General features: G+C 42.8%; 1 protein-coding gene across 8 annotated transcripts in view; it reads left to right on the top strand.

Annotated features, from left to right (window-relative positions):
* Nucleotides 1-15,816, top strand: part of SIN3A (SIN3 transcription regulator family member A) — an 84,551-nt gene that overhangs the window by 50,268 nt on the left and 18,467 nt on the right. For all 8 annotated transcript variants that reach the window (XM_054450028.2, XM_063652776.1, XM_054450027.2 and 5 more), the window contains 7 exons: nt 3,282-3,400; nt 4,305-4,515; nt 5,089-5,205; nt 8,735-8,973; nt 10,323-10,506; nt 12,379-12,952; nt 15,373-15,542. In XM_054450028.2, the coding sequence (XP_054306003.1) occupies nt 3,282-3,400; nt 4,305-4,515; nt 5,089-5,205; nt 8,735-8,973; nt 10,323-10,506; nt 12,379-12,952; nt 15,373-15,542 (1,614 nt within the window). The remainder of the gene's footprint in view (nt 1-3,281; nt 3,401-4,304; nt 4,516-5,088; nt 5,206-8,734; nt 8,974-10,322; nt 10,507-12,378; nt 12,953-15,372; nt 15,543-15,816) is intronic.

Genomic DNA, 15,816 nt, shown 5'->3' with positions numbered 1-15,816 from the left:
TAGGATTACAGGCCCTGCCACAACGCCTGGCTAATGTTTATATTTTTAGTAGAGATGAGGTTTCACTATGTTGGCCAGGCTGGTCTTGAACTCCTGACCTCAGGTGATCCGCCCTCCTTCGCCTCCCAAAGTGCTGGGATTACAGGTGTGTGTGAGCCACCACACCTGGCCTTTTTTGTTTAAGAGATGCGCTCAAGTGATCCTTCTTACCCTCATGAGTAGCTGGGACTTAAAGGTACATACCACCACACTCAGCTAATTTTTAAAATTATTTTGGAGAGAGGGGGTCTCAATGTTTTGCCCTGGCTGGTCTCAGACTCCTGGGCTCAGGCAAACCTCCTTCAGCCTCAGCATCCGCCTTCCAAAGTGTTGAGATTACAGGTGTGAGCCACCATGCCTTGCCTTAAGGAGTCTTCTGAAAATAAGTTAATTTCTAAGAGTAATGGGTTTTTTGTTTTTGTTTTTGTTTTTGTTTAATTTTTTTTCTGAGACAGTCTCACTCCATTGCTGAGGCTGGGGTACAATGGCGCGATCTGGGCTCACTGCAACCTCCACCTCCCGGGTTCACGCAATCCTCCTGCCTCAGCCTCCCGAGTAGCTGGGATTACAGGCGCCCACCACCACACCCAGCTAATTTTTGTATGTTTAGTAGAGACAGGGTTTCACTATGTTTGCCAGGCCGTCTCGAACCCCTGACCTCAGGTGATCTGCCTGCCTTGGCCTCCCAAAGTGCTGGGATTACAGGCGTGAGCCACTGCACCCAGTCCTGTAACGGCATTTTCTTTGTACTTTTTCTTAAACATATATACTATATCTAGATGAAATGTCTGGAATTTGCTTTAAAATGCAGTGGTAGGAGTAATGAGTATAGATGAAACAAAATTTACTATAGATCATTGAGGTTGGGGTGAGTACATAGGTTCGTTATACTTCTGTCTACTTTTGTGTATGTTTGAAAGCTAATAAAAAGTAAAGGTAAATAGGGTATACAGTATAAAAGGTACAGTGTTCTTTTATCTTTAGCTTTAAAAGTCTAGATTTTATATAGTGTCTACTGATGAATAGTTAAGAAAAGCATACGGAAGTCTGGAGCAGGGGTTGCTGATAAGCCACTTGGTTTGGTGGCAGTCTGTGGTCTTCACCAAAGGATCACAGTGCTAAATACTTATTTGGAACTGAAACTCCACATTGGTAATCTAGCTAGACTAGTTTTACTTTGTCTATGCCATTGATCATTTTTGGGTTTTTGGTATTAAGATGCTCAATATTGTAAATAGAGGAAGAAAAAAGACCAGATCAGAGGACAGAACTGTCTTGAGAGCATTATTCCAGATTACCAGAGTTTAAAACAGTCTTGGCAAAGATTCTTGCTGTAAACATGTTAAGAGAGGCAACAGGCCGGGCGCAGTGGCTCACGCCTGTAATCCCAGCACTTTGAGAGGCCGAGGTAGGTGGATCACCTGAAGTCAGGAGTTCAAGACCAGCCTGGCCAACATGGTGAAACCCCGTCTCTACTAAAAATACGAAAAAAAAAAAAATTAGCTGGGTGTTGTGGCGGGTGCCTATAATCCCAGCTACTCGGGAGGCTGAGGCAGGAGAATCGCTTGAACCCGGGAGGCAGAGGTTGCAGTGAGCTGAGATCGCGCCATTGCACTCCAGCCTGGGCAACAATAGTGAAACTCGTTCTCAAAAAAAAAAAAAAAAAATGAGGCAACAAAAGCCTGAGTAACTCTGATATGGTCTGGAGAATCAAGCATATGAGAAGGTATACTCCGAGATCTCAGTTTTTAAATTGTTATTACGGCAATTTTTTTTTGAGACGGAGTTTCACTCTTATTGCCCAGGCTGAAGTACAGTGGCGTGATCTTGGCTCACTGCAACCTCTGCCTCCTGGGTTCAAGCGATTCTCCTGCCTCAGCCTCCCAAGTCGCTAGGACTACAGGCACCCACCACCACGCCTAGCTAATTTTTTTGTATTTTTTTCTTTAGTAGAATGGGGTTTCACTATGTTGGCCAGGCTGGTCTCAAACTCCCGACCTCAGGTGATCCACCCACCTCGGCCTCCCAAAGTGCTGGGATTACAGGCATAAGCCACCGCGCCCAGCTGGAAAATTTTGAACATACATAAACAGAATAGTAAAATGATTCCTCACGTACCTACCATCCAGCTTTAGCAGTTCCCAATCCTAGCCAGTGTACTTGTTTCATATATATTCCCACCCATCCCAGTTTATTTGGAGACAAATTGCAGATACGTTATTTCATCCATACACATTTTAGTAAGTTTCTTTTAAAAATGACTCCTTTTTGTGGCCGGGTACAGTGGCTCACGCCTGTAATCCCAGCACTTTGGGAGGCCAAGGCGGGTGGATCACTTGTGGTCAGGAGTTTGAGACTAGCCTAGCCAATACGGTGAAACCTCGTCTCTACTAAAAATACAAAAATTATCTGGGCATAGTAGCACATGCCTGTAATCGCAGCTACTTGGGAGGCTGAGGCAGGAGAATTGCTTGAACCCAGGAGGCAGGGGTTGCAGTGAGCTGAGATCGCACCACTGCACTTCAGCCTGGGCAACAGCACTGGACTGCGTTTAAAAAACAAAACAAAACAAACAAAAAAAATCTCCTTTTTGCAAACATAATCATTATCACATCTAAAAAAAACTAACATTGATTCCTTAGTGTCATCAAATATCAGTTTAAATTTCCCCATTTTTATTTTATTTTTTTACTTATGAGACAGAGTCTTGCTCTGTCACCCAGGCTGGAGTATAGTGGCATTATCCCAGCTCACTGCAACCTCTGCCTCCCGGGTTCAAGTGATTCTTATGTTTCACTCAGCCACCCAAGTAGCTGGAATTACAGGCATGTGCCACCATGCCTGGCTAATTTTTGTATTTTTAGTAGAGATGGGGTTTCAGCATGTTGGCCAGTCTGGTCTCGAAGTCTTGGCCTCCAGTGATCCACCCACCTTGGCCTCCCAAAGCGCTGGGATTATAGGCATGAGCCACCACGCCCAGCCACAAATTTCCCCAAGTTTTAAAAACTAATGGCAGGACAGCCTAGGCAATATATGACCTCGTCTCTACAAAAAATTTAGAAATTAGCCAGGCATGGTGGCTCACATCTGTAGTCCCAGCTACTTGGGAGGCTGAGGATGGGAGGCTGCAGTGAGCTGAGATTACACAACTGTGCTCCATCCTGGGCGACAGAGTGAGGCCCTTTTCAGTTCCCCACTTTAAGAAAAACAAAAACTGTTTTTCTTCCCGTTGTCTCCATAAGGTCCGAAAGGCTCTTCGGAGTGCAGAAGCCTACGAAAATTTCCTACGCTGTCTTGTTATTTTTAACCAGGAGGTGATCTCTCGTGCTGAGCTTGTGCAACTAGTCTCTCCTTTCCTGGGGTAAGTGAAGTGAGGGGCTTAGCCCTGATGCATGATATGGAGGCCAGGTAATATTTGATTTGTGAGAGTATATGATAGGCAAAGTTAATTTACTTGAGATAGGTCAGTTGACTCAAATGTTAGTGCCAAAAGAGTCCTGAGAAGTCTTCTAGTCCAGTTCTAGAGATGAGAAAATAGAGAGAGCATTAAGTATTTATTGACTAATGGCCAAGACTAGTGGTCTCCTGATCTTCTGACCAGTGCTGGATGTTTATCAAGAAAAATCTCTCCCAGAGTTCCGGAATTTTTTAAAAAATTATTATTATAATTTTTTTTTGAGATGAAGTCTCACTCTTGTTCCCCAGCCTGGAGTGTGATGGCGCAGTCTCGGCTCACTGCAACCTCCGCCTCCTGGGTTCAGGTGATTCTCCTGCCTCGGCCCCCCAAGTAGCTGGGATTACAGGTGCCTGTCACCACACGCCCGGCTAATTTTTGTTATGTTTTTTAGTAGAGATGGGGTTTTACCATGTTGGCCAGGCTGGTCTAGAACTCCTGACCTCAGGTGATCCACCTGCCTCGGCCTCCCAGAGTGCTGGGATTACAGGCGTGAGCCACTACACCAAGCCTGGAATCTTTACTATATTTGACAACCTAAGAATTATGTGAACATTAAAGCAATATTCTTGAGCAAAAGAATGGCTTGTTATTTTGCCTGGTTTCGGTACAACTCTTTGATCACCACTTTAACTGATATGAGAGTATTTTATTAGAAAAAGGGGAAACCAAATGCTCAGAAGCAGTTCTTAGGCAGGAAATAATTTGTCCCTGGTAGATTTCTGATCCAAAACCAGATGGTAGTAGTCATACCTCAGGATAACTGCATCCTGCCCCTAATTGCTTGTCACTTTTTGGTTTGATTCTTCAGGAAATTCCCTGAGTTGTTTAATTGGTTTAAAAACTTTCTGGGCTATAAGGAGTCTGTACATCTGGAAACTTATCCAAAGGAGCGAGCCACAGAGGGCATTGCTATGGAGATAGATTATGCTTCTTGTAAACGATTGGGCTCCAGCTATCGAGCCTTACCAAAGAGTTACCAGCAGCCCAAGTGTACAGGACGGACTCCTCTCTGTAAAGAGGTAAGGCCTTCCCTAGCAAAGATCAGCCCTGGGTCCTCAGCTTTTTCTGGAAGGGAGTGGTGGTACCAAGGATTGACAATTTATATGAATGATTAAATTAAGAACCCTTTTTAATCCTTTTTAAAAAGAAAATGTTTTCTATATTTTTGTTTGTTTTTGAGACAGGATTTTGTTTTGTCACCCAGGCTGGAGTGCAGTGATGTGATCACGGCTCATAGCGCCTTAACCTCCTGGGCTCAAATGATTCTCCCAAGTACCTGGGACTTACACATGCCTTCACACCCAGCTAAAAATATAAAAATAAAAGTTTTTAGTTTTGTAAAGATGGGGTCACTCCTCCTGGGCTCAGGTGATCTTCCTGCTTTGTCCTCCCAAAGCACTGGAATTATATTTCCGCTTATATTCAGAACCCTTTTCTTACTAATACCTTTTGTAAACTTGATAAAGGTGAAATTTGTGAAGTAATGTTAGTTGCCTATTTCTCTGCTAGAGTTTTGTCTTTTCATTCAGAATGCTTAATCACCGGAAAGCTTTTTTAGGCTTTTGTTTCAGTCTCTCTTCTTCTACCCAAAGGTTTTAAATGATACCTGGGTTTCCTTCCCTTCGTGGTCTGAGGACTCTACCTTTGTGAGTTCCAAGAAGACTCAATATGAAGAACATATTTATCGTTGTGAAGACGAACGCTTTGAGGTACAAGCTTGTTTGGCATTTGAAGTTGGGGGAAATGGGAGATGCTCAGTGAGACTATCAATACCTGTCTGTGAGGGGTATTAAGATGGAAGAGCCAAAGGCTCACATTCTTCTGTGGTAAGTGCTTGTTGTGGTACTTTCCATGCTTTATGCATTGGTCAAATATATTAGTACATGCTTTATGGCAAATGTGACTTATCTAGGCCACTTTAGCCCTTTTAACTGAAATTGTCCATTGATGACTGAATAATAGTTCTTTTGATTTTGCATGGCATTTTAAGATTATTGTGTTTTGCATGGTGAAGAAAGTCAGTATCCTAAGGTTTATAGTACTTTCTTGAAGCTGTTTTTAAATTGTTTAAGATCTGTGTGTATTGTTACCCTTAGCAAGTATCTTGCCATGGTTAGCAAACCAGCTCTGAGAACTGGAATTTTTCTTTCATGTTTCTGGTATTGATTGCTTTTTGTTTGTTTGTTTGTTTTGTTTTGTTTTGTTTTTGAGACAGAGTCTCGCTTTGTCCCCCAGGCTGGAGTGCAGTGGTGCAATCTCGGCTCACTGCAAGCTCCGCCTCCTGGGTTCACACCATTCTCCTGCCTCAGCCTCCCGAGTAGCTGGGACTACAGGCGCCTGCCAACACGTCCGGCTAATTTTTTGTATTTTTATTAGAGACGGAGTTTCACCGTGTTAGCTAGGATGGTCTCGATCTCCTGACCTCGTGATCCACCTGTCTTGGCCTCCCAAAGTGCTGGGATTACAGGTGTGAGCCACTGCGCCCGGCCGATTGCTTTGTGTTGTTTTGTTTTTTTGAAACAGGGTCTCATTCTGTTGCCCAGGCTGCAGTGCAGTGGCACGATCACAGTTCATTGCAGCCTCAGCCTTCCAGACTCAAGTGTGATCCTCCCACCTCAGACCCCCACCCCTACCCGCCACCGAGTGGCTGTGACTACAGGCATGTGCTACCATGCCTGGGTAAATTTTTTTTTTTTTTTAAACTTTACATTCTGGGATACATGTGTAGAACGTGCAGGTTTGTTACATAGATATACATGTGCCATGGTGGTTTGCTGCACCTATCAACTCATCATCTAGGTTTTAAGCCCCACATGCATTAGGTATTTGTCCTAATGCTCTCCCTCCCCTTGCCTCCTACCCCCTGCAGCTAATTTTTTGCTTTTTATAGAAACAGTGTTTTACTACATTACCCAGGCTGGTCTCAAACTCTTGGGTCCAAGCGATCATCCCACCCTGGCCTCCCAAAGTGCTGGGATTACAGACATGAGCCACCATACCTGGCCTGATTGGCTCCTTTTGAAAGAAGGTTAAATTAGGGACCCCCCCTTTTTTTTTTTTTTTAAAGACGGAGTGTTGCTCTGTCAACCAGGCTGGAGTGCAGTGGTGTGATCTCGGCTCACTGCAACCTCTGCCTCACGAGTTTAAGCCATTATCCTGCCTCAGCCTCCCAAGTGTCTGGGACTACAGGTGTATGCCACTACACCTGGCTAATTTTTTTTGTATTTTTAGTGGAGATGGGTTTCACCATGTTGGCCAGGCTGGTCTTGAACTCCTGACCTCAAGTGACCCACCCGCCTTGGCCTCCCAAAGTGCTGGGATTACAAGTGTGAGCCACTGCGCCTGTCCCAGGAGCTTTATTTTGAAGTAATTAGGAAGGGAAGAGTGGAGTGAATAAATGAGGTGGTAGAAGGCCCCATACCACCTATATCAGGAGAGGGACTACTGAAAGTGGGCTCAAAATCCCCAGTGTGTTTATATGTCTGGTTTACATTATCATTTTTAAAAAGGGAAGTCTGGTTTGTCTAAAGAGGTAAAATGATATGTATCCTATTTAGTGTATCTATTACATTAAATTGACTGGCTGTGCTTATTTGTGTGGATAGGTATCTTGCTGTTTTTTGTTTTTTTTTTTTTTTTTTCAAGTACTCTTTTAGCTCTGCCAGTTTTCCCTCCTCACAATTGCTTCAGCTGTTTCTGGTGTGTTTTTAATTGAGAGCCACATGCTGCCTGGCCACTGGCAGATGGTTGGCCATCTTTGCCCCAGCATTTATAAGGAGTTGCACCTATTTGCAGAAAACTAAATCAAGACAGATGTTAACTTCCATAGGGAGTGTTACCAAGCTAAAAAAGGCATTTCTTTGTTACTTACGTTTAGTAAGGTTAGCTGATGAGTTAGCAGAGTTTGGCATTTGTTTTTGACAGAGTGTTCCTATCCTCTCTCAACCGGTATGCCTCCAAATGAGAGGCAACTTCATTTCCCATTTGTGACTACAAGGGCAAACATGAAAGAAGTGGGGTGTGCATGTATTTAAGATTTGGTGGGATGAGCTAGTTTGAAGGAATGTGCTTTACCAATCAAGATAGGTTAGTAATGCCTCAGTACAGACAACTCCCACATCTGAGTGACTTGTAAAACCAGTGGGTTTAATTTCTAATCATTCTACATGTACATTGATGTTTAGCAGGGGATTTGGCGTATCAGAATTACTTGGGGATTCAGGCCAAGGGATTGCTGCCATTATGAATGTTGCTAGTCACTAGGAGGAAAAGAGAGCTCGGAATGATCTCACATCTTTAAATGCTGCAGCCTAGAAGTAATCAACATTACTTCTACTCATCTCATAACAACTCATTGGTCAAAACTAGTTACATGGCCCTATCCAATCATAAGGGAGCCAGGAAGTTTAGTCCATTTTTTGTTCGTAATTGGAGAGCAAGAGGGGCCAGAAATATTGACCAAATGACTACCACATTCCCAAAACAAGAAAACTTAGGGAACACTTCTGCAAACATTTGGTTGTAGACCGTTGAGACTGCTCATTTACTTCATTTTCTGTTTCTCATTTAGAGAACCTTATTTTAAGCTAGGGAAAAAGTAGACTCAAAGGTTGCCAGGAGTCCAATAAGAATTTAAATGGTTACCCGCAGCTACAACAGTGAACTCCTTAAGGTATGGTAGTCACTGCTCTTATTATTACTGGATGTGGAACAAGGCTATTGAATATTTAAGTATTTGAATATATTTAAATATTTCAAGTTAAACCAAAAAACTCTCAAGACAAAGCGATCTTTTGGGATTGTTTTGATTGTTATTGTTTGTTCATAACGGATCTTAGCAATTCAGGAAAGTTCAGGGAAACGTTTCAGTAAAGTCATCTCCTGTTAGATTCCTCTGGTCTAAAATCAGTAGTCCTAAGCAAAGCACACGATGGTGGTGGCGGCAGCAGTGGTGGTAATAACTACCATTTATCCAACTTCATCCTGTGGCTCTTATGTGCCAGGTATTGTGCTAAATACTTTATGTGGATTGTATCATTTAATCCAGAAACAGGCTTGTGAGAGTAGTAGGTGCTGTTATCCCTATTTTGCTGATAAAGAAACAGTCTTATGTAGCTAGTAGGGCAGAACCAGGATTCAAATCCAAGGAGTTTGACTCCCTACCTTATTCTTCTAACCACTACTCTATTCTATTTTGATTTGGGTCCTGAGCATACCCTTCTTTGTCTTCCTCTTCAGCTTGATGTAGTTTTAGAGACCAATCTGGCAACAATCCGGGTTCTGGAAGCAATACAGAAGAAGCTTTCCCGCTTATCTGCTGAAGAACAAGCCAAATTTCGCTTGGACAACACCCTTGGGGGCACATCAGAAGTCATCCATAGAAAAGCACTCCAGAGGATATATGCTGATAAAGCAGCTGACATCATTGATGGTCTGAGAAAGAATCCCTCCATTGCTGTTCCAATTGTCCTTAAAAGGTACCTGAGCAAATGTGCCCTTAGTGCTTTAGTGTACTTCACTACCGGTTCAGTGTCCCATTAAATAAGGCTCTCATTTTCAACCTGGTTGTCCCATGAGACCTCTCTTTCTCCCCAACCCTGGTTGTTGGAATTCAGTTGCAGAATGGAACTTCTTTTGGGGGTCCTATGTAACCAACATTAGAGAACAAATCTTGTAAGTTCATGGTGGAAGGCTCTGTGTGTATGTTTGGGGGAGTATTTTAAAATACAGAAAAGAAAAGAAGATAATTACCACCCATGTTCCTGCCACACTCAGGACTAACTGTTGTTAACATCTTTGTGGTTTGTTTGTTTTCGTTTTGTTTTGTTTTAAGACAAGATCTCAACTCTTTCACCCAGGCTGGAGTGCAGTAGTGTGAACACAGCTCACTGCAGCCTCAACTTCCCAGGCTCAGGTGATCCTCCCACCTCAGCCTCCCGAATAGCTGGGACTACAGGAATGCGCCACCACACCCAGCTAATTTTTATTTTATTTTATTTTTAATAGATATGAGGTCTTGCTATATTTCCCAGGCTGGCCTCTAACTCCTGGGCTCAAGCAGTCCTCCTGCCTTGGCCTCCCCAAAGTGCTGGCATTGCAGGCACAAGCCACACCACGCCCAGCCCCATGTCATTATTGACCACACTGTGAATCCTTTGTTAGGAGCTTGGTTCTCTCTCAGTATCATCTGGTAAAAATTAATTCTTATTTGCCGCACAGTTCACAAATACCCAGATTTTATTTGTCCTCCCTCATCTTCCCCTCAAGAGCTGGCACAGATTGATGGTTTCTTCTTCTTGCCTGTAGCATTTAACTTCTGGCTTTTGAGATATAGGTTATTCTTCAGTTTTAGTGCTTTTTTTTTTGTCTTAGTCTGTTCTCTTCTGGGTTATTAGAATCAGTTCTGATCAGAACTTTCCTGACTATCCAGAGGAACATAACTGTGCAAGTTCTCTTATCTTGGACTTCTATGTTTCTATTAGCATTGTGAACGTTTTGCAAAGTCCTATAGCAAAGAAACAACTCTTTTTTTCAAGGAATACTTATATCTGAAGGGTATTCCCTGGAATGCTGTTTTTAAGTAACCATTCTAGGTAAATTATTTGACCTTGAGATAAATCATTTCCCCAAAGTAAGTCTTGGATGAGTAATTCCCTCATGAAACAGAGTTCAAGACTGGTTTGATAGCATCCCAAGTTGCCAATAATTTTGAGAGACCTAATAATAGCTTTGCACTTTTCTTGAAATAAAGTAAGCCTGGCAAATTTCTTTCTTCTAAACCCTCTGAATTCCCATGTGTTGTTTCCATCCCTTCCCGCTTCACTAGGTTGAAGATGAAAGAGGAAGAATGGCGAGAAGCTCAGAGAGGCTTTAACAAAGTATGGCGAGAACAAAATGAGAAATACTACCTGAAGTCTCTGGACCACCAGGGGATCAACTTTAAACAGAATGACACCAAGGTCCTGAGGTCTAAGAGCTTACTCAATGAGATTGAGAGTATCTATGATGAGGTGAGCTGGGGTTTTCTGCATCTGTGAGAGGACTCTAGTCTATATTTAGCACAGTTTTGATTTCTGGAAATTACCTTTGTTAAATGCAGGTGAGACTCTCTAAGACTTGTTGATTCTTGCTTTATAGCTGTCATAGCCTTTTCTATTCTTCATTCTACCATTTTAAATCTAAACTATACCTTTATACCTAAGCTGTTTGACTAGTTTCCTAGTTTACTTTCCTGGTTTCAACTTATACCTCCTGCCTCCATTTTCCACTTCTCCGACTACTTCTTTCCTTCAAACAATACCTTGTATTCATATAGTCCCATCTCTCCTTACTACAGCTTCAAAACTTGTCGTTGACCACCAAACTCTTTGTAATCCTTGCTTATTCAGCATGCCTACCAGGACTATAAATAGTACTAGGAGCTAGGATCAGAGATGAGTAAGCAATCAATCCTGGTTTCCGTGGGCTCAGTTTTAGGAAATGGATAGAAACATAAATGCAGTGCAATTGGGAATTCCTGGAGTGGGGTGATCCTGAACTTTAAAAATAGTAAAATGAGTTCTTATGTGAACTTAATCAGGCCGGGCACAGTGGCTCACGTCTGTAATCCCAGCACTTTGGGAGGCTGAGGCAGGCAGATCACCTGAGGTCAGGAGTTAGAGACCAGCCCAGCCAACATGACGAAACCTCGTCTTTACTAAAAATACAAAAATTAGCCGGGCGTGGTGGTGTGCACCTGTAGTCCCAGCTACTCGGGAGAATGAGGTGGGAGAATGGCTTGAACCCGGGAGGCGGAGGATGCAGTGAGCTGAGAACATGCCACTGCAGTCCAGTCTGGGTGACAGAGCAAGACTGCGTCTCAAAATCAATAAAATAAATAAACTTAATCCTCCGTATTTTGCTGATGTTACTTTGTCACCCTCCATACCCCCACCCCAGAAGTAAAGTAAATCCCAGACCTCATATCATATCCTCTATATAGATACTAATCCAGAATTTTTAAAGATAGTCCCACTGGGCACGGTGGCTCATGCCTGTAATCCCATCACTTTGGGAGGCTGAGGTGGGCAGATCACTTGAGGCCAGGAGTTTGAAACCAGCCTGGCCGACATGGTGAAACCTCATCTCTACTAAAAATACAAAATTAGCCTGGCATGCTGGCGCACTTCTTAATCCCAGCTACTCAGGAGGCTGAAGCATGAGAATGGCTTGAACCCAGGAGACGGAGGTTACAGTGAGCCAAGATTGCTCCACTGCACTCGAGCCTGGGTGACAGAGCAAGACCCTGCCATAAAAAAGAAAGAAAGATGGTTCCAATTCTGTCCCAATCTCCCTGTAAGTCATTGGTTTGTAGAAGGTACCTGTATTTTGACATCAAACCACGTCTCTGTCATTATCTATTTGTTTCTGGAAGAGGGACAAAAATTATTGTTATGGTCAGGTCCTAAGTTTTGTTTTTGTTTTTTTGTTTTGAGACAGAGTCTCACTCTGTTGCCTAGGCTGGAGTGCAGTAGTATGATCTCGGCTCACTGCAACCTTTGCCTCATGGGTTCAAGTGATTCTCTTGCCTTAGCATCTCAAGGGCTGGGATTATAGGCACCTACCACCATGTTCAGCTAATTTTGTTATTTTTAGTAGAGACGGGGTTTCACCATATTGGCCAGGCTGATCTCAAACTCCTGACCTCAAGTGATCGCCCTCCTTGGCTTACCAAAGTGCTGAGATTATAGGCGTGAGCCACCGCTCCCAGTCCCAGGTCCTAAGTTTTTGATTAGAAAAATATAGACACTGGTTGATAATGGGATGTATAGCTGGTATGGTCTCGTAGGCATGTTGTCGCTGTAGACATCTCACAGAATACTTTTGTGTCTCTGTCCCATCAGAGGCAAGAGCAGGCTACGGAAGAGAATGCTGGTGTACCTGTTGGCCCACACCTCTCACTTGCGTATGAAGACAAACAAATACTGGAAGATGCTGCTGCTCTGATTATCCACCATGTGAAGAGGCAGACAGGCATTCAGAAGGAGGACAAATATAAGATAAAACAAATCATGCATCATTTTATTCCAGATTTGCTCTTTGCCCAAAGAGGTGATCTCTCAGATGTGGAGGAAGAGGAAGAAGAAGAGATGGATGTAGATGAAGCCACAGGGGCAGTTAAGAAGCACAATGGTGTTGGGGGCAGTCCCCCTAAGTCCAAGTTACTGTTTAGTAACACAGCAGCTCAAAAATTAAGAGGAATGGATGAAGTATACAACCTCTTCTATGTCAATAACAACTGGTATATTTTTATGCGACTGCACCAGATTCTCTGCCTGAGGCTGCTACGGATTTGTTCCCAAGCTGAACGGCAAATTGAAGAAGAAAACCGAGAGAGAGAGTGGGAACGGGAAGTGCTGGGCATAAAGCGAGACAAGAGTGACAGCCCTGCCATTCAGCTACGTCTCAAAGAACCTAGTGAGTGCCGAGACCTCTGATTTACAGAGGATGTGTGAGGTTGAGGACCTTAGAGCCACCTAGACTTGGGACTGCTGCTTTTATTAGTAGAGCACAGGCCTTAGAGTCTGTGTAGTTAAACTCTGAACCTATTTATCTGAAAAATGGAGGCGCTAGTTGCCTTGTGGTGTTGCTTTGTGCAAAGTATCCTATGCAGGGCTTAGATCGTGGACACTTGGTCAGTGGTTGGTACTGTGGACGCACCTGGGAAGGAGGTATCACAGTTAATTTCTCAAATGGCAGATTTCTGGGTTACTGCCATCTGTTTCAAAGTACAGATAGAGACTAAACTGTCACAGTCAATTTCAATCCATGACAGAACATAAATTCCTAGTGCTTAAAACAGAATTTTCTCATATTTTTGAGCAGGACTTCTGTTTAACCAGTGGGGTTCATGCCTCATTCTTAATATGTAGAAATAATTTATGGAAAGGAGACTGGAACACAAGAGGTGATATGAGACATGGAGAACAGGCAGGACAGGGATAAAGATGTAGAACTCAGGAAAAGGAAAGTAAGTGAGGGTTCAGGACGCTGTCATGTGCTTTATGTAATTTTGTGCTGCCTGCTTCCAGTTCACTTCATAAATTAGGTACTTGAGCTGTGAGCCAAAAGCTTTTTCATGAAGCATTTTGTCTGGGCTCTTAAGGAAATAGCCAACCTGAGGAGTGTATCTCTTTTTTTTTTTCTTTTTTTAAGTGTTGCTGATGTAGGAAGCCCACATATGGCCCTAGACTTCTATCTGTTGAGGAGCTAATGACACTGAAAAATAATTCTGAAAGCTTTTATCTAGACTAGTCCTAGCTTGAAAGAGATAAATTTTAGATCTCATTGTGGTGATTCCATCTACTTGGGTAGAAATTAGAAATAAAATGGCCTGTTCCTGGCTTGGCCACTAACTTAACCTGGTTTGAGGCTTACATAATGTTGTCTTGTCTGATAATGCCAACCCTGACACTTTTCACAGCTTGTTAGGAGAAGTCTGTGGTTTGGACTCAAAACTTTATTCTGGCATAAAAGCAGTTTTCATAGCAGTGGTATATTTTGGAGTCTATAGCCTATACCTATTCTATGGACCTAAACAATGTGACACTCTGTGATGAAACTCAAGCCAGTTGCCTGTTTTAAACAGTAATTGTCCTGTTTGGCCTGTTTTTTAATGAATTCGTCAGACTTCAGATAAATGGAGACAACTCGGTTTTGCTCCTAGCCTTTTTTCTCCAGCACAAACACAACTAGCAAGTAACCAATTAGTCAGTGACAAATAGTTGGTTTTGTAACTTTTTTCATTTTAGTCAACTTTTTGTTGAAGTGCAATGTATAGGCCGGGTGCAGTGGCTTACACCTGTAATCCCAGCGCTTTGGGAGGCCGATGTGGGAGGATCACTTGAGGCCAGGAGTTTGAGACCAGCCTGGTTAATAAGTGAGACCCCATCTCTACAAAAAAATACATATAAGGTGCAGCATGTATATATAGAAAAGTATACAAATCAGAATCGTGCAGCTCAGTGAATTTTTACAGACTAGACGTACCTATGTTCAAGAAACGAAACATAACCAGTACTCTGATAACCAGTCCTTTTTCCACTTTCTTGATTTCTAACACTAGAGATTAGATTTATCTGTTTTTGAACTTTATATAAATGGGTCTTTAGTAAGCTAAAGGCAGAACTCTTTAACATTCCTTGTGCCCTCTACTAGTTGCCAAATGTCTTTAACAACTGATGAGATTTATTCTAGCTAGTGATTGAAATGATTCATGTGCAGCAAGTACAGATGATTTAATGCAATTTGTGAAATACAATGTTGCGAATCCATTTTTAAACAAAAGGACTTTGACAAATGCAGATTACTTCATTATTCATGAAGGATTTAATTTGCACTCCTATTTTTGTGTTCCCAAGAGGTTTCCCAGTGCTGGAGTATGGCTGTGTCTGCCTTTTCTCATCTGTACTTTATGCTTCATTGAAATAGCTTTATGAGCAAGTGACCCATGTGAGGAATGCTCTTGTGCAGGCTGAGAGAGCAGGTTCCTCTCTCAGCAGGGGAGCCAACAGCTCTTTGAAGGACTGGCTTCCCTAGGATATTTTCCTCTCTGAAAATGGCCCAGCAATACCATAAAGAAGTATCTTTCTAGCATGGTAGTCAGAATATTAGAAGCCACTGTTAAAGTTGCAGAGTCACTCTGATAGATAGTGCTGGTGATTGTAGTCACCTGTCGGAATTCATCTCTGTTTACATTGGAATGAGTGGGTATATTTTGAATACCTAGCGTTCATACTTTCAAATGCCATTTAGGCCAGCTGTGGGATTTGCCCTGTACTCTATCCCTAGTCTTTTCTTAGCAAGGTAAGGCCTCACCTATCCCATCTCTCCCACAGTGGATGTTGATGTAGAAGATTATTACCCAGCTTTCCTGGACATGGTGCGGAGCCTGCTGGATGGCAACATAGACTCATCACAGTATGAAGATTCACTGAGAGAGATGTTCACCATTCATGCCTACATTGCCTTTACCATGGACAAACTGATCCAGAGCATTGTCAGACAGGTGAGGGCATGGAGGAGGCTAGGGTGAATAAGGGAAGAAATCCTTACCTAGAGATGGGCCAGGCAAGGAAAAAGAAAGGCAGCTTTTTCATGTAACAGTGTTTATGAATGTAGGGTTCTGAAGAGAGGAGGGGAGGTTAATGTGATGCCTGATTTCTCATGTTAACAAAGTTGCAGTGTATGAGCCTACCTACTCCATATCTTTTCTCGCTGGCCACCTGTAGAGTGCAGTGGTCCTGACCCCAGCTTCCTGCCCAACTTGTCTATCTCTTACC

The sequence above is a fragment of the Pongo pygmaeus genome, chromosome 16, assembly GCF_028885625.2.
Source record: "Pongo pygmaeus isolate AG05252 chromosome 16, NHGRI_mPonPyg2-v2.0_pri, whole genome shotgun sequence".
Lineage (NCBI taxonomy): Eukaryota > Metazoa > Chordata > Mammalia > Primates > Hominidae > Pongo > Pongo pygmaeus.
The sequence above is the reverse complement of the archived record's forward strand: the minus strand, read 5'-3'. Positions and strand labels throughout refer to the sequence as shown.